Genomic DNA, 19,379 nt, shown 5'->3' with positions numbered 1-19,379 from the left:
CATTGTGTTGTGGAATCCAGATGCAGGTAAAGTCCCGGTGATGATGTGAATCACATATCTTTTATTTTGAGTCCTCGTCAGAAAATAGAATCAGAAATTTCGGATTGTTCTTGTTGACATTACATGCTTTGTTTTATTCAGAAACAATGCAGAAAATACTTTGGCTGTTGGAAATGGTGGCGTTATGTAGTTTGTCCAGCAGAGGGTGCTCAGATGGTATTTTTTTATAATACTGTCGGCATTGTTAAAAAAAAAAAAGCTCCCCCCCCCCAAAAAAAAAATCTCCCCTTGGTCACATTTGCTATGTAAGGAAATAGGCAAAGCAACCAGCTGCCATTCATTTTCAATCAGAGTGGGTGTTTTACATCAACAAGAGACAAATGGTCTCTATGCCGCCCACTATGCCCAACCAAAATAGACACAAAGTCTATTTTATGCAAATGCTGAGTGATGTGACACGCCGACTGCCAATCTGAGTGAAGGCAGTGTGACTTACTGTAGTTTGTTGTTGGTTATAGTTCTTTATATTAACGTTCATGTTTAAACTATAAAACATTAAGCCTCAGATTTCTTTGCCATAAGGGTTTGATGACAAAATTTTAGGATTCATTGCATTTTTACATACTATATATAGGCAGATATATAAGCATCGTAAATATTTTCCTAATATCTGTTTTGGCCACCCAAAAATCTGTATTGGTTAGGCTCTAGTTTACCTCTCTTTGATCCAACGAAATCAAATTTATTGTGTGACAACAAATTTGATTTAGTTGGAATTTTCAGTTTTCATTTCATGCAAAACATTTTAATCTCATCTTTTTTGTCAACATTAATGCATGTTAATATCATCTTTGTCAGTGTTTTAGAACACTGATGCTGTCTCGTCATTGTCTGGTCTTAGTCATGAAAACAAAATGGTCACTGACAAATACATTTCATCTCGTCTGACAAAATGAACACTAGTCTAAATTCAGTGAATCATTAAGGGCTCCGTGACAGCTGAATCAGGCCGAATGGGGACCAAAAGCCAAACATCAAGACGCTGCCGGGAAGGACAGTTATTCCAACAGCCGTGTACAAATGTAGGACGAATACATAGTATGTGGGCAGAACCCGCCTTGACTGAGTCGTGCCCAGTCTGTGTGCTTGCCACGAATGCAGTCCAAATGTAGTTTGAACATAGTATGAATACTTAGACTGCTGTCAGATTGCAGTAAGAACAAGAGAAATCATAGATTTCTGACGTCCGCCAATCCAGATCCAGATTACCTCAAAAATGCAGTGGAGTCTTCCATGCCCTAATATCTATCTGTGGTGCAAATTTAGTGAGAATCCATGAAGTCATTTTGACGTAATCCTTTAAAGCCTATACAAAGTGAAATCTTGATCCAGAATCCAGATCCGGATCACCTCCAAAATCAAGTGGGGTCTTCCATGCCCTAATATCTATCTGCAGTGCAAATTTGGCGAGAATCCGTGAAGTAGTTTTGACGTACAGTTGTATGCAAACGTTTGGGCACCCCTGATCATTTTCATGATTTTCCTTTATAAATCATTGGTTGTCTGGATCAGAAATTTCAGTTAAATATATCGTATAGTATACAAACACACTGATATTTGAGAAGTGAAATGAAGTTTATAGGATTTACAGAAAGTGTGCAATAATTATTTAAACAAAATTGGGCAAGTACATAAATTTGAGCACCCTTGTCATTTTATTCACTTGAATACATTTAGCACTAATTATTGGAACACAAAATTGGTTTGGTAAGCTCATTGACCCTTGACCTCCTTACACAGGTGAATCTAATCATGAGAAAGGGTATTTAAGGTGGCCATTTACAAATGTTTCCCCTCTTTGCATCTCTTCTAATGAGTGGCAACATGGGAGCCTCTAAACAACTCTCAAATGACCTGAAAACAAAGATTGTTCAACATCATGGTTTAGGGGAAGGATACAAAAAGCTATCTCAGAGATTTCAGTTGTCAGTTTCCACTGTGAGGAACATAGTGAGGAAATGGAACACCGCAGGCACAGCCAGGCATGGACTGGCTTAGGGCCCACTGGGCAATGCCAGTGGGCAATGCCCGGTGGGCCGACGCATATTTTGGGCCGGGCTGTCATAATTTCATATATAAAAAAAAAAAAAATGGCCGTGACGATATATGAAACAGCCATTGGTAGAATCTCTCGAAGGACACTGGGCGAATCCAATGAAATCTCTCAGCCTTCCTCGGCCTGCACTCCCCCTCACATTGACCCAGGTGATCAATTTCTGCCATTTGAGCTGAATGGAGTTGGAGAGATTTCAGTGAATATCCGGCTTTCGAAATGGATAAACAACAGAAACGCAAAGGAGGCGCAGAGAAGCTGCGAGAGAAAGGCTCAAAAGCCTACAAGTTGACGCAGCAAAATGTGCAAAAATTACAGATATGTTTGCCAGTGCTTCAGCCACAGCAGCGGATGCAGGGCCATCAACGAGTGCAGCGCCGTCAACATCAAAAGCAGCCTCGAGTGCACAGGCTGTCGAGGTGGCACAGAGTCGTAGGCAAAACACAGAGGAAGAATTAGCAATCCAGGTGGATACGGAGGTCGAGGAGGAGGAGGAGGAGAGAGACGTGACCCAGGAGGAGGTCAGAATAGCTACTGAGTGACAACCCGGTAAGAAGCTCGCGAAATGTTAGCAGAATGACAACATTCTTAAAGGGAGGACAGAAGGCTCTTGAACGACTGGCTGGGCTGTATCTTCACTAAATCAGCATGGGCAGAATTATTATGTGCCAAAAGTGTAAATTTAGGAAATTATTACAGTACTCATTTTATTCAGTCAGACTAAAACATGAATTAGCCTATAGAATTTTATGCACAACCTTGTTGGTTTGGAGATGGTCACCCGTGTGTGGGTGTGGGTGTGTGTGTGTGTGGGTGTGACAGAGAGAGAAAATAGCCTTTGTTTTTGAATAATGCTATGAGTAGATTTGTTGTCCAACTTACCATATTAGATAACAGGCCTTGGCTACTTTATTTGACTTAAATCATGAATATTAATGCAGGCTATACTGTTATAAAGTGTCACTTGATTTTTGTAGGCTAATGTAAAGTTGACACTGGTGTGCAGATATTACAAAAACTGAATGACATGTCATTAATGTTCATCACGTCTTATGTCATGTTTATGACAGGCTCATGTCACTCCAATGTAAACACCTACGTATTAGCCTAAGTGTTCAGTGTTATTTCAGCTTGTTATAAATTTGTTGTTTGCAGGTGTTATAGCTTACAGTTGATCATGTAATATTAGTGAAACATTGCTTTGCTGAAATATGGATGGTTATTGGTAGGTAACCAGAGAAATAACACTAGTGAAATTAACATTCCTGCCTCTTTCTGTTTCTCTGTGTTTAGTCAAGAGAGACGAAGGATTGGAGGAGTCACAGGGAGATCAGGCAGTTGACTATTTTAGCCACCCTCATCCCACAAAGCAGCAGGAATTTTTTAAGTTTCATCCACAACAGGATGCCACAAACCCAGTCATCCAGAGGCTCTTTAACAGAATGGAAGACATAGCATGGAAATGGCTGACGTATTGTAGTCAACGTCATGCTTTATTTTGTTTTGTTTGCCTTGCTTTTAGTAAGCCCAGTGATCCAAGTGCTTTTATTAGAGGCATGACAGACATGTGCACCAAAGAATAGAAGAGCATGAGTGAGGCATGGCACATAGACAGTGTGCTGAGGCATATTTTTAAACTGCTCCAGAGCAAGTATTGACCACCTCCTTGAGGGAAGACAGCTGACAGGACACCGTGAGCAGGTTAAGAAGAGACGTCAGGTGTTGGAACGTGTAGTGGAGGTTGTGAAGGTCATAGGGAAGAGAGGCTTAAGCTACAGGCAGGAGCACAATGAGGCTACGTACAACTTGGACATTGACAGCCACGATCATGGAAATTTTTTGGAATTGATAATATTGCTGGGGAAATATGATGTCTGCTTAAAAGAGCACCTCAGCAACATAATTGAAAAAAGTAAGCAGATCCATGCTTCAGGAACCCAAGGCAGAGGTTCTGTGATCACCTTCCTGTCAAAAAAAACTGTAAATGCAGTAATTTGTGGCACATTCTACTGTGGTTTATTTTAATGTTTGAAATAACACAATGTGTGCATATATCCTCTGGTATGTTGTGTGTTTTCGTGTATTGTATAAATAATCATGGTGGGCCGCCATGGCCAAAAATGCCCGGGCCATTTTTTGGCCCCAGTCCAGCCCTGGGCACAGTACTAGTTAAGGCCCAAAGTGGCAGGCCAAAAAAAACTCAGATAAGCTGAAGCGAAGGATGGTGAGAACAGTCACAGTCAACCCGCAGACCTGCTCCAAAGACCTACAACATGATCTTGCTGCAGATGGTGTCTCTGTGCATCGTTCAACTTTACAGGGCACTTTGCACAAAGAGATGCTGTATGATGCTGAAATGCAGAGGAAGCCTTTTCTGCGTACACACCACAAACAGTCGCTTGAGGTATGCTAAGGCAAATTTGGTCAAGCCAGCTTCATTTTGGAATAAGGTGCAGTGGACTGATGAAACTACAATTGAGTTATTTGGACATAACAAGGCGCGTATGTGTGGCTGAAAAAGAACACACCATTCCAAGAAAAATGCTTGCTACCTACAGTAAAATTTGGAGGTGGTTCCATCATGATATGTGGCTGTGTGGCCAGTGCAGGTACTGGGAATCTTGTTAAAGTTGAGGGTCTCATGGATTTCAGTCAATATCAGCAGATTCTTGAGAACAATGTTCATGAATCAGTGACAAAGTTGAAGTTGCGTTGGGGCTGGATCTTTCAACAAGACAACAAACCTAAACACGACTCAAAATCTACTAAGGCATTCATGCAGAGGAACAAGTACAACATTCTGGAATGGCCATCTCAGTCCCCAGACCTGAATATTATTGAAAATCTGTGGTGTGATTTTAAGCGGGCTGTCCATGCTCTGAAACCAACAAACCTGAGATGTTTTGTAAAGAAGAATGGTCCAAAATACCTTCAACCAGAATCCAGACTCTCATTGGAAGCTATAGGAAGCGTTTAGAGGCTGTTATTTCTGCAAAAGGAGGATCTACTAAATATTGGTGTATTTTTTTCTGTTGGGGTGCCCAAATTTAGGCACCTGCCTAATTTTGTTTAAAAAAATTATTGCATACTTTCTGTAAAGCCTATAAATTTAATTTCACTTCTCAAATATCACTGTGTTTGTCTGTTATATGATATATTTAACTGAAATTGCTGATCCAAACAACCAATGATTTATAAAGGAAAATCATGGAAATCATCAGGGGTGCCCAAACCTTTACATACAACTGTAATACTTCAAAGTGTATGTAAAGTGAAATCTTGATTCAGAATCCAAATTCAGATCCGGATCACCTCCAAATGTTAATGGAGTCTTCCATGGCCTAATATGTATCTGTGGTGACAATTTGATAAGAACTTCGACTTTTCCCGAATTGAGGTCGAATTTTCATGAGCATTTGGGCTCATTCGGCCTCTAGTGTGATGGGGGTATAAGAACTGCAAAGACTTTCACACAGTCTGGTAAGTGTCTAGAGCAGCCCATCCTCTGAAACTGAGTAAGTGTGCATGAAGACGATGAGTGAGGGAAGCCAACGACACCTGTGGCAACTCTGAAGATAGACAGAAGCTTCAGTGGTGTGATTGGAGAAACTGCTTTTATCTCTTGTGTCTCCAGTCACAGCTACACGGTGGAGTGGAACACAGACTTTATTTTGACCTTGAGTTTGTCCGGTCACGTATGGAGAATAATTTTTCAGTCCCTGCAGCACACACATGAGGAGAAGGAAGGTGTTTGAGGAGTGACAACACCCACCTGCAGTCACAGACTACAGGTGGATATCAGAGATGGAGGCGGGGCGGAATAAAAGCAACCTCGCTTCATTTATCACAGAACACAGAATCACAACAGAACTTAAGGAAGTCTTTTCTGCAAGTGCAACTGAGCGGATGGATTATCTCTTGTTTTCTTGCCAGGAAGGGATCAGTTTTCCTGTAACCATAGAAACCACTCGTGGGAAGTAGGTGGCAGGGAAAAGACGGGGTACTTTATGGAAGCAGATGGGAAAACGGCAAACAATCATCTTCGGTCTGATTGAAGATGTGAGACCTCTCCCAGGACTTTGAGCCTTGTTAGCGCCTCCTACAGGTGAGGATTTTGAAGATCAACTTGGACGTTTGATGCTGCACTGTTTGTAGACGGCACATCCCAGAGTTCAGGATTAAGGGCAGGTGTCGATGGTCTTTGGTGCAAGGGGACAGGGGCTCAAATTTCCAATAAGAGTTCCTAGACTCTAAATGCTTTGGGGGACACAGTGACGATGTACCCTATAGCAAGGCACACAACTCCAAATCTTATCAATCTTAAAAGATGTAGTGAAAAAATGAATAGAGCGAAGTATCAGACTGGTTGTGTTATGGAGTCCTGCTGGATTTATGTAGACCCGTGACTCTCTGTTAGACTTTTGGGACACAGTGTGACAGTCAGTGTCCATCTGTTTTGGTCTCACTTCAGCACCATCTCCCCCCTTTGTTCTTACAGCCAACCGATGATGGATTTATTCGGCAGAGGAGAACTGGGGCTGCTGGGAGGAGGGGAAGGGCTGAAAGATGATGTGGGAGTTCCCGGAATCAGCTGGTCAGCCAATCATCTGCTGGATGATATGTATCCAGCCTCAGGATTGGCTCTGGCTGCTGCTTATCATGACATCAAAACCCGACTGGCCAGTTTGGAGAGAGAGAACAGCAGCATCAAGAGGAAGCTGAAACACTACGAGGTCAAGGTGCAGCACAACAAACGATACACAAACACAAGGACACACCTATGAAGTCAAAGTGTAGCGCAACAAATGATGCACAGACACAAACACAGGGACACAAACACTATGAAGACAATGTATAGCACAACAAAAGATGCACAAACACGAGGACACAAACACTATGAAGTCCAGGTGTAGCACAACAAATGATGCACAAACACAAACACAGGGACACAAACACTATGAAGACAATGTATAGCACAACAAATGATGCACAAACACGAGGACACAAACACTATGACGTCCAGGTGTAGCACAACAAATGATACACAAACACAGGGACACAAACACTATGAAGACAATGTATAGCACAACAAAAGATGCACAAACACGAGGACACAAACACTATGAAGTCCAGGTGTAGCACAACAAATGATGCACAAACACAAACACAGGGACGCAAACACTATGAAGACAATGTATAGCACAACAAAAGATGCACAAACACGAGGACACAAACACTATGAAGTCCAGGTGTAGCACAACAAATGATGCACAAACACAAACACAGGGACACAAACACTATGAAGACAATGTATAGCACAACAAAAGATGCACAAACACGAGGACACAAACACTATGAAGTCCAGGTGTAGCACAACAAATGATACACAAACACAGGGACACAAACACTATGAAGACAATGTATAGCAACAACAAATGATGCACAAACACAAGGACACAAACACTATGAAGTCCATGGGCCTGTACTACGAAGCGGGGTTAACTTACTCAGATGTAACCCAGGGTCAGCCTCTTAAACCGGGGTTGACAAAACCTGGTTTCCTCAAGTGATGTTAATCGGTACTACGACGTTGAATAAGATGTTGATTTGTTGAACCTGTGTTAACCTAAGTGGAGTTTGTGCGCGTTCACATAAAAGGGGCGTTTTGCAGCACGTCACCATTTTTCAGTGATGGCGCGGTCACCTTACTTTACCGAAGAAGAATGCACGATTATTATGCGGAGCTACGAGGAATTTAAATTTATGTTAAGGGGGAAATCGAACACATTGTCTGCCAATAAAGCAAGACAGGCTTGTTGGTAACGTATTGCTGATCGGGTAAATGCGTACGTACAATTCAATTGTTCCCCAAATCTGTTACAGATGATTAACCTGTAGAATGTCTAATATGTGTAAAAAAAAAAAAGACCTTTCATTAATTACGCCCAGATGCAACACGATTCAGAAGTGGGCATAGGCCTACTAATAAAAGTTAGGTTAATTTAATGTTTCCTAAATAGGCTACCTTGACTGTATGATTGCTATTCCTAATCCTGTCAATATTTCAGATGTAATAGCAGTGCCAAACGCACCTGGCAGCAGGTGAAGATGAAATATAAAAACATCCTTCAGAACGGTAGGTTTATATTCATAGCTTGATAAGCCCCACTTCGCCTAATTAATGAACATGCATTAGACCTATTTTGATATTAGTAATTACCCGCGATTGCATAAAACCCTTCTTTGATTTGCATTGCGGATAAATGGCCAGGGAAAACGACAAATGCATCCAACAGTTTAGATAGAGCAAGTACTACCTTGTGAATCATACGACATACAGTTTTCTTGCTCAGATGTTCAGCATCACCGATGGAATACATAAATTGTCCACTGGCAAAATAGGCGCAAGGCACATTATCTGCTCGATTGTCGGGGCATTGCTACACTGTAAAAAATGACTTTTTTGTACAGGAAAACGCTGGCAGCTGTGGTTACCAGGGAATTCCTGTAAAACATACAGCAGCACAGTAGATAACATTACAGACATAATATGTATATGGATTTACAGTGAATGAACCACGGCTGACTCACATTAAAAGAACTGTTAAATCTACAAACAGGAGCTCTCTTTTTTTGTACATTTAACAGCTGTATTTTTTACAGGAATTCCCTGGTAACCACAGCTGCCAGTGTTTTCCTGTAAAAACAACAGTCTTTTTTTACAGTGTACAATGGGTGATGTTACAGACTTCTGGCCCGATCAGCTGACAAAGATAACGAATTCCCTCGGCTGAGAATCTATATCTTTCATAGAGAATATCGTCCGGGTATGTCAGCGGATTCTGGCGGCCTTTAAAAACCCTCGCCCTGTGAAGAGAGCCCCTCACAATTTGTGCTCCAATATCAAACGGATCATCCAGGTAGGCCGGCATTGTCTTCGGAGTGATTGAAGGTGGATGGACAGTACTTATAAAGGGAGTTGTTAAGCGAAAACCTCAAGCTAACCTAGAACATAACCTGCTCGGAGCAGGTTTGGCACACAGCATAAATTGCCATGGCAGCATACCTCGATCAAAACCTATCCACCTTTCGTAGTACGGGTTAACCGGGAAGTTACTCCACACGTCAGCAACTTACTCCCGAAGTTACCCTGATAAGCCAGTAACCCCGCTTCGTAGTACAGGCCCCTGGTGCAGCACAACAAATGATGCACAAACACAAGGACACAAACACTATGCCCCTTTTGAGGTATTTAATAAAATTTTTATATTTAATTAAATGGTGTTTTAACTTATATTTGCTACAGTGCAGTGCAACAAACAACACACAAGCACGCAAACTACGAAATCAAGGTGCAGTGCAGCAAATGATGCAGAAATGCATACACACACACAAAGTGGACTTTAAATAAAATTGTCGTGGACATGTTTTTGGTGTGTTACGCCTGGTACCATGGCAACAAATTAATCAGTTTTCTGTTGCTTTCTGTGACATTTTCTGGTGATGTCAATGTATTTTTTTTTTGGTCCACTATGAAGAAAAGTAGCTTTTGAAGCCTTCATAAAAACTGAAGTATCCTCTTCACAGATTAACAGTTTGGAGTTCAGATTAGTTTTTAACATGGATTAAAGATGTACACTGACATAAATAACATGTTCTTCTCTGTAAATCAAAGAAAAATGTATTAACATGTAACTTTATGGTTTTTGTGATTGATTCAGTAATTTTTCAGTTGACTGAATTTTTTTTTCTTTTATGTTATCATTCAGTTCCCTGTGATTGATGACTTTGGTGGGGAAAAAATTCTGTGCCACTCCTGTGAGCCGCTCCTGAACGACAAAAGTCTCCTCCAGTCAGAAACCACCAATTTACAACAAAGGATAAACTCGCTCACTCAGGAAGTATGAAGTACTTTTTGAAGTTTTCTGTGCATGTGTAGTAGTCATAGATGATGTGTCGTATTCAACAGTGGAGTGGAAATATTTTTCCATTGATTTATTATTATTAATATTATTTTTATTAGTAGTAGTATTATTATTATTTGGAATATATATAACAGCAGCAATTTACGTATATGGTTTTAAGTGTTTTTGGAGATGACTACTGGGCCACAGCCCAACGTGATAATAACATGTGCTACCTTATCACATGTCTTGATTAGGGATGGGTATTGATAAGATTTTATCTATCGATGTCATTATCGATTCTGATTATTGATTCGATTCTTTATCGATTCCCTTATCGATACCTCTTGTGAATTTTCTGTGTACTAAAAGTAGGCTTTACAGGTTTTCTATGTCAACAACATTTGGGTGAGTTTTAAAGTAAGTAAATATGAAATTGGTCACTGGATCCTTGATTTCTGGACTTAAACAACCTCTACATGGTGGATCCTTGATCTCTGGACATAAAGCCTGGGTCCCACCGAATAATGAAGGATGAAGAAGGAGCCTTTCATGGGTGTGTCACGGTTATTCAAAGAATGACCAACGTTTTCATCTATCATGTATCTGCTATGAAGGTGCCACTATGTGCCTCTCTGTACCCCGCATGTGCCACGTAGCAGCCTCTAGTGAGTCACGACTGACCTGTCATTACAGCCTCGAATGGCTCGCATCAGCCACACTAAGCCACGTAGTGCCATGATAGCGCCATGATAATGCCATGTTGGTGCACGTTTAGGCATGAGTTTGGTCTAAACCTCCAGCCCTCCCACACCTGGTCCCTTTAAAGTGTGGGTTTTCAATTCACAGATTCACAGCAGCATTTAAAGATGTCCCTTTTTTAACCACAGTCCAAAAATAGACATTCCAGCACAGTTCAGCAGTTGTGCGCTGTGCGCCAGGCTGCTGTCCACCTCTAATGCACCAGACCAGCTAGACCCGAACCACGGGTTCCTGGAGAGCCGCCTCTGTGCTCCTCACTGGCTCCGCGGCTCTCTGGCTTTTCTTCTGTGGCTTTAAACACACAAAACTTTATATTTGTCCGTTTATTTCTGCAAACTTGCTCTTTTGCGCGAGCACTGCTGTTGTGCATGAAAGGACAACAGCAGCTCTTTCCATCCGTGGCTTGCTGGCTTTTTTTTTTCCCTCACTTTTAACTTTGTGTTCTTCTGTTTATTTCTGCAAAAACGCTCTTTTGCGCGCGGTGCCGTTCTGCATACAGAATGAGGTGGCCGCTTTATTATATACACCTGTGGATCATTTTCAAAAAAAAAAAAAAAAAAAAAAAAAAAAAAAAAATATATATATATATATATATATATATATATATATATATATAATCTTCCACAGCTTACAAGTCACCATGATACAACTTTTAACTTTGTGTTATGTCTTCAGTATCTGTCTTTTTGCGTGCTCTCCTTCTGTGTTGCCACACAGCTTCTGCTCTTAGCTGCTCTACTGGAGTTATTATCTTCCATGGCTTTAAACACACATCCAATTTCAGGCATTCACCCAAATTTTAACTTGTGTTCGTCCAATATTGACTGAAAAATCACTCTTTTGTGAGCTGGCGTTCTGCCTAAATGCTCGTTTGAAGCGTGATGGTGAGTCACTGCCTTAGTGCGTCAATGCGCACACACAGCGGAGCTCATGTGATCCATTAATTCCAGAAGTGATTAGAGGTGTTTTCAGCATCCAAGGTTTGACAGAAAATGATTAATCTGCTACAAAATAATTATTTTACACTCAACAAAAATATAAACGCAACACTTTTGGTTTTGCTCCCATTTTGTATGAGATGTACTCAAAGATCTAAAACTTTTTCCACATACACAATATCACCATTTCCCTCAAATATTGTTCACAAACCAGTCTAAATCTGTGATAGTGAGCACTTCTCCTTTGCTAAGATAATCCATCACACCTCACAGGTGTGCCATATCAAGATGCTGATTAGACACCATGATTAGTGCACAGGTGTGCCTTAGACTGCCCACAATAAAAGGCCACTCTGAAAGGTGCAGTTTTGTTTTATTGGGGGGGATACCAGTCAGTATCTGGTGTGATCACCATTTGCCTCATGCAGTGCAACACATCTCCTTCGCATAGAGTTGATCAGGTTGTCAATTGTGGCCTGTAGAATGTTGGTCCACTCCTCTTCAATGGCTGTGCGAAGTTGCTGGATATTGGCAGGAACTGGTACACGCTGTCGTATACGCCGGTCCAGAGCATGCCAAACATGCTCAATGGGTGATATGTCCAGTGAGTATGCCGGCCATGCAAGAACTGAGACATTTTCAGCTTCCAAGAATTGTGTACAGATCCTTGCAACATGGGGCCGTGCATTATCCTGCTGCAACATGAGGTGATGTTCTTGGATGTATGGCACAACAATGGGCCTCAGGATCTCGTCACGGTATCTCTGTGCATTCAAAATGCCATCAATAAAATGCACCTGTGTTCTTCGTCCATAACAGACGCCTGCCCATACCATAACCCCACCGCCACCATGGGCCACTCGATCGACAACATTGACATCAGAAAACCGCTCACCCACACGACGCCACACACGCTGTCTGCCATCTGCCCTGGACAGTGTGAACCGGGATTCATCTGTGAAGAGAACACCTCTCCAACGTGCCAAACACCAGTGAATGTGAGCATTTGCCCACTCAAGTCGGTTACGACGACGAACTGGAGTCAGGTCGAGACCCCGATGAGGACGACGAGCATGCAGATGAGCTTCCCTGAGACGGTTTCTGACAGTTTGTGCAGAAATTCTTTGGTTATGCAAACCGATTGTTTCAGCAGCTGTCCGAGTGTCTGGTCACAGACGATCTTGGAGGTGAACATGCTGGATGTGGAGGTCCTGGGCTGGTGTGGTTACACGTGGTCTGCGGTTGTGAGGCTGGTTGGATGTACTGCCAAATTCTCTGAAACGCCTTTGGAGACGGCTTATGGTAGAGACATGAACATTCAATACACGAGCAACAGCTCTGGTTGACATTCCTGCTGTCAGCATGCCAATTGCACGCTCCCTCAAATCTTGCGACATCTGTGGCATTGTGCTGTGTGATAAAACTGCACCTTTCAGAGTGGCCTTTTATTGTGGGCAGTCTAAGGCACACCTGTGCACTAATCATGGTGTCTAATCAGCATCTTGATATGGCACACCTGTGAGGTGGGATGGATTATCTCAGCAAAGGAGACGTGCTCACTATCACAAATTTAGACTGGTTTGTGAACAATATGTGAGGGAAATGGTGATATTGTGTATGTGGAAAAAGTTTTAGATCTTTGAGTTCATCTCATACAAAATGGGAGCAAAACCAAAAGTGTTGCGTTTATATATTTTTGTTGAGTGTATATAGAGTCCAGCGCACAGAGCAAGTGGAATTGTGTGTTCACGGGGAGAGCCGCTCCAAAAATAGCCTCTCAGGTCCTGCGTAACTGCCAGGCACACGGATAATGGGCTTTTAGCAGACTCGTAAGCACCACGCAAATGCCTCTAAGCCATCGCAGTAACTCGTACACAAACTGCGCCACGCTGTTTTTGCTAAATTTTGAACTTCTTGAAATTAGCGCCACGCACAGAGAGGAGCCTCGTTATCTGAAGACAATGCCTCTAAGAGCCACTCAGAGCCACGAAACTCCCATGATAGTTGAAGAAACCCTCTCGTAGCAAAGAAAACATGCTGCGTGGCTCCTTCATCATCCTTCATTATTCGGTGGGACCCAGGCTTAAATAGAAATAAACAAAATCTGTAGTTTTTGTCCAAAGCATTTCTTTTTAGACATTAATGGTATGAATGTCAGTCATGAATGTCAGCCGGTGACGCTGCACGTCAACATCAATGTAATTCATAAAGAACGCAGGACATCTCATTTTGGGAGGTAAAAAACATTTTGGTCGACTGTAGTTTGTTGTTTGTATTACAATGTTTTATTTTAACACAGCGGTTTGTTTTGAAGTTATTAATTCCGACCAGACTCTAACTTGACTCGGCAGAGAGCGACACAGCATTTGGAGTTGTGCAAACAGAAAGGGAGAACGATTCGCATTTCTTGCCTGCATCCAGACATGAATCTCAGTTAGTGACTTTAATCTGCACAAAAGTGACTCATGATTGACATCTTTAAATGGCTTTGAGAAGGGTTAAGAAGCGGATTTGCTGCTTCTGCAAAGCAGCGAAGTGGAGAACCAATGAAGCAGCGGGTTGGAGCACTGCTTCGTTGGTTCAAGCTTCAAAGCGGAGCCGTTACAGAAGTGGTTGATTCCAGACCTGCTGCAGGGTCTGGAATCAACGTAGAGAAATGATCATTTTCCCAACAAACACACTCAAAAGCAACGGCCGATCTGAAGGACCAATAATGGAATTGTTAAGCAAAAAGGCTATTGATAGCGCTGGAATGAATCACTTCTTAACGATCCTCAAAAACAACCGGTTCTCGATACCCAACCCTAGTCTTGATTAGCCTAATTAGCTTTACATGTCTTGATTAGCCTGATTCGCTTAACTTGGTCTTGAACAGCCTATGGTACCCAAACACGGTTTTGAATAGTCTAATCAGTCTTAACAGTCTTGATTAGCCTAATTAGCCAACCATGGTCTTGATTAGCATAGCTAGGCTAACATAGCCTTGATTATGCTATATAGGATAATGTAGCCTTGATTAGCCTATCTACGTTAACATGGGCTTTGTTAGCCTGGCTAACTTGTTTGCCTGTAAACATTGACAATCAAAACAAGGAATTTTCTTCTTTCAGCTGCTCCCATTAGGGGTCAACACAGCAGATCATTTCCTTCTCACCCTGTCTTCTGCATCTTCCTCTGTCACACCAACCACCTACTTGTCCTCCCTCCCCACATCCATAAGCCTCCTTTTTGGCCTCCCTTTTCTTTTCCTGTCTGATGGCTCCATCCTCAGCATTCTTCTCCCTATATACCCTTGGCCCCTCCTCTGCACAAGCCCAAACCATCTCAGTCTTGCCTCTCTGACTTTGTCTCCAAACCGTCCCACCTGAGATGTCCCTCTGATATGTTCATTCCAAATCTGTGCCAAAGACAATCACAACATCTTCAGCTCTGCCACTTCCAAATCTGCCTCCTGTCTTTTTGTTAGCGCCACCGTCTCTAAGCCGTACAACATGGTTGGTCTCACTACTGTCTTGTAGACTTTTCCCTTCACTCTTGCTGATATTCTTCAGTCACAAATCACTCCTGCCACCTTTCTCCACCCACTCCACCCTGTCTGCACTCTGTTCTTCACCTCTCTACCACACTGTCCATTACTTTGGACAGCTGACCCCAAGTATTTAAACCCATTTACTTTCACCACTTCTAACCCTTGTAACTGCACTATTCCACTGGGCTCTCTCTCATTCACACATATGTACTCAGTCTTGCTCCTACTGACTTTCATTCCCCTTCTCTCCAGAGCATATCTCCACCTCTCCTGGCTAGTCTCAACCCCTCTACTCTCACTACAGACCACAATGTCATCTGCAAACATCATAGTCCATGGAAACTCCTGTCTGATGTCATCTGTCAACCTGTCCATCACCATTGTGAACAAGAAAGGACTCAGAGCTGATCTTTGGTGTAATTCCACCTCCACCTTGAATGACTGTCATTCCTACTATGCATCACCGCTGTCACACTGTCCATGTACAGTAGTGTTCAGAATAATAGTAGTGCTATGTGACTAAAAAGATTAATCCAGGTTTTGAGTATATTTCTTATTGTTACATGGGAAACAAGGTACCAGTAGATTCAGTAGATTCTCACAAATCCAACAAGACCAAGCATTCATGATATGCACACTCTTAAGGCTATGAAGGAATGGAGGAAGAAGAATGCTGAGTTTCATTCCAAGAACACCATATCTACTGTGAAGCATGGGGTGGAAGCATCATGCTTTGGGGCTGTTTTTTCTGCAAAGGGAACAGGATGACTGATCCGTGTTAAGGGAAGAATGAACGTGGCCATGTATCATGAGATTTTAAGCCATAACTTCCTTCCATCAGTGGGAGCATTAAAGATGCAACGTGGCTGGGTCTTCCAGCATGACAATGATCCCAAACACACCATTCAGGCACTGTAGGAGTGACTCTGTTAAAAGCATTTCAAGGTCCTCCTGACCTCAACCCCATAGAAAATTTGTTGAGGGAGTTGAAAGTCCATGTTGCCCAGAGACAGCCCCAAAACATCACAGCTCTAGAGGAGATCTGCATGGAGGAATGGGCCAAAATACCAGCTACAGTGTGTGCAAACCTGGTGAAGACTTACAGGAAATGTTTGACCTCTGTCATTGCCAACAAAGATTGTGTTACAAAGTATTGAGTTTAACTTTTGTTATTGACCAAATACTTATTTTCCACCATAATTTACAAATAAATTCTTTAAAAATCCTACAGTGTGATTTCCTGGATTTTTCTTCATTTTGTCTCTCATAATTGAAGTGTACCTATGATGAAAATTACAGACCTCTCATTTTTTTCTAAGTAGGAGAACTTGCACAATCAGGGGCTGACTAAATACTTTTTGCCCCACTATACAGTAGTGTTCAGAATAATAGTAGTGTTATGTGACTAAAAAGATTAATCCAGGTTTTGAGTATATTTCTTATTGTTACATGGGAAACAAGGTACCAGTAGATTCAGTAGATTCTCACAAATCCAACAAGATCAAGCATTCATGATATGCACACTCTTAAGGCTATGAAATTGGGCTATTAGTAAAAAAAAAAGTAGAAAAGGGGGTGTTCACAATAATAGTAGCATCTGCTGTTGACGCTACAAACTCAAAACTATTATGTTCAAACTGCTTTTGTAACAATCCTGTGAATCACCAAACTAGTATTTAGTTGTATAACCACAGTTGTTCATGATTTATTCACATCTGCGAGGCATTATTTTTTTGGTTTGGAACCAAGATTTTGCTCGTTTACTAGTGTGCTTGGGGTCATTGTCTTGTTGAAACACCCATTTCAAGGGCATGTCCTCTTCAGCATAAGGCAACATGACCTCTTCAAGTATTTTGACATATCCAAACTGATCCATGATACCTGGTATGCGATATATAGGCCCAACACCATAGTAGGAGAAACATGCCCATATCATGCTGCTTGCACCACCATGCTTCACTGTCTTCACTGTGAACTGTGGCTTGAATTCAGAGTTTGGGGTCGTCTCACAAACTGTCTGCAGCCCTTGGACCCAAAAAGAACAATTTTACTCCCATCAGTCCACAAAATATTCCTCCATTTCTCTTTAGGCCAGTTGATGTGTTCTTTGGCAAATTGTAACCTCTTCTGCACGTCTTTTATTTAACAAAGTCACTTTGCGGGGGATTCTTGCAAATAAATTAGCTTCACACAGGCGTGTTCTAACTGTCACAGCACTTACAGGTAACTCCAGACTGTCTTTGATCATCCTGGAGCTGATCAATGGGTGAGCCTTTGCCATTCTGGTTATTCTTCTATCCATTTTGATGGTTGTTTTCTGTTTCCTTCCACACGTCTCTGGTTTTTTTGTCCATTCTAAAGCATTGGAGATCATTGTACATGAACAGCCTATAATCTTTTGCACCTGTGTATAAGTTTTCCCCTCTCCAATTTTTTAATCAAACTACGCTGATCTTCTGAACAATGTCTTAGAACATCCCATTTTCCTCAGGCTTCCAAAAAGAAAAGCATGTTCAACAGGTGCTGGCTTCATCCTTAAATAGGAGACACCTGATTCACACCTGTTTGTTCCACAAAATTGACAAACTCACTGACTGAATGCCACACTACTATTATTGTGAATACCCCCTTTTCTACTTTTTTTTTTACCAATAGCCCAATTTCTTAACCTTAAGAGTGTGCATATCATGAATGCTTGGTCTTGTTGGATTTGTGAGAATCTACTGAATCTACTGGTACCTTGTTTCCCATGTAACAATAAGAAATATACTCAAAACCTGGATTAATCTTTTTAGTCAGTTAGCACTACTATTATTCTGAACACTACTGTACATGTTCTGCACTACCCTCACATACTTCTCTGCTGCTCTAGACTTCCTCATACTTCCTCATACTTGGCTCCCTGTCATAAACATTCTCTAAATCCACACACAATGTAACTCCTTCTGGCTTTCTCTATACTTCATCAGTATTCTCAGAGCAAACATTGCATCTGTAGTGCTCTTTCTCGCCATATTGCTGCTCACAGATCTTTTTTTTCCCATAACTTCATGCTGTGGCTGATCATCTTTATGCCTCTGTAGTTGTTGCAGCTCTGCTCATCACAACAACAATCAATCAATCAAGACAAGGAATATGCTGCTTAAAAAAAAACCTTTATGTTGCAGAGGTGAAAGATCAATTGAGCGCTGTAACTAGGTTTAAGGATATGATTCCTTCTTTATGTTCTCTAATACCATATACTAACACAGTGCAGAGTAGCTACCTAAACTCTGTGAGTGAGATAGAGTATCTCGTCAGTAGTTTTACATGCTCATTGAAGACAACTTTGGATGCTGTAGCTCCTCTGAAAAAGAGAGCCTTAAATCAGAAGTGCCTGACTCCGTGGTATAACTCACAAACTCGCAGCTTAAAGCAGATAACCCATAAGTTGGAGAGGAAATGGTGTCTCACTAATTTAGAAGATCTTCACTTAGCCTAGAAAAAGAGTCTGTTGCTCTATAAAAAAGCCCTCCGTAAAGCTAGGACATCTTACTACTCATCACTAATTGAAGAAAATAAGAACAACCCCAGGTTTCTTTTCAGCACTGTAGCCAGGCTGACAAAGAGTCAGAGCTCTATTGAGCCCAGTATTCCTTTAACTTTAACTAGTAATGACTTCATGACTTTCTTTGCTAATAAAATTCTAACTATTAGAGAAAAAAATTACTCATAACCATCCCAAAGACATATCGTTATCTTTGGCTGCTTTCAGTGATGCCGGTATTTGGTTAGACTCTTTCTCTCCGATTGTTCTGAGTTATTTTCATTAGTTACTTCCTCCAAACCATCAACATGTCTATTAGACCCCATTCCTACCAGGCTGCTCAAGGAAGCCCTACCATTAATTAATGCTTTGATCTTAAATATGATCAATCTATCTTTATTAGTTGGCTATGTACCACAGGCTTTTAAGGTGGCAGTAATTAAACCATTACTTAAAAAGCCATCACTTGACCCAGCTATCTTAGCTAATTATAGGCCAATCTCCAACCTTCCTTTTCTCTCAAAAATTCTTGAAAGGGTAGTTGTAAAACAGCTAACTGATCATCTGCAGAGGAAGTGTCTATTTGAAGAGTTTCAGTCAGGTTTTA

General features: G+C 41.5%; 1 protein-coding gene across 3 annotated transcripts in view; it reads left to right on the top strand.

The window, feature by feature from the left end:
- Positions 1–19,379, top strand: part of LOC117528168 (TANK-binding kinase 1-binding protein 1-like) — a 58,243-nt gene that overhangs the window by 9,163 nt on the left and 29,701 nt on the right. The window contains exons 2-4 of one of the 3 annotated variants that reach the window (XM_034190749.1): positions 6,047–6,218; positions 6,612–6,852; positions 9,883–10,014. In XM_034190749.1, coding sequence (XP_034046640.1) covers positions 6,619–6,852; positions 9,883–10,014 — 366 coding nt within the window. In that variant the 5' untranslated portion in view covers positions 6,047–6,218; positions 6,612–6,618. Of the gene's footprint in view, positions 1–5,933; positions 6,219–6,611; positions 6,853–9,882; positions 10,015–19,379 lie in introns of those variants that run through there. The other 2 variants (XM_034190750.1, XM_034190752.1) reach the window with 2 other exon arrangements.

Source organism: Thalassophryne amazonica, chromosome 16 (assembly GCF_902500255.1).
Source record: "Thalassophryne amazonica chromosome 16, fThaAma1.1, whole genome shotgun sequence".
Taxonomy (NCBI): Eukaryota; Metazoa; Chordata; class Actinopteri; order Batrachoidiformes; family Batrachoididae; genus Thalassophryne; species Thalassophryne amazonica.
This window is presented reverse-complemented; position numbering and strand designations above follow the sequence as displayed.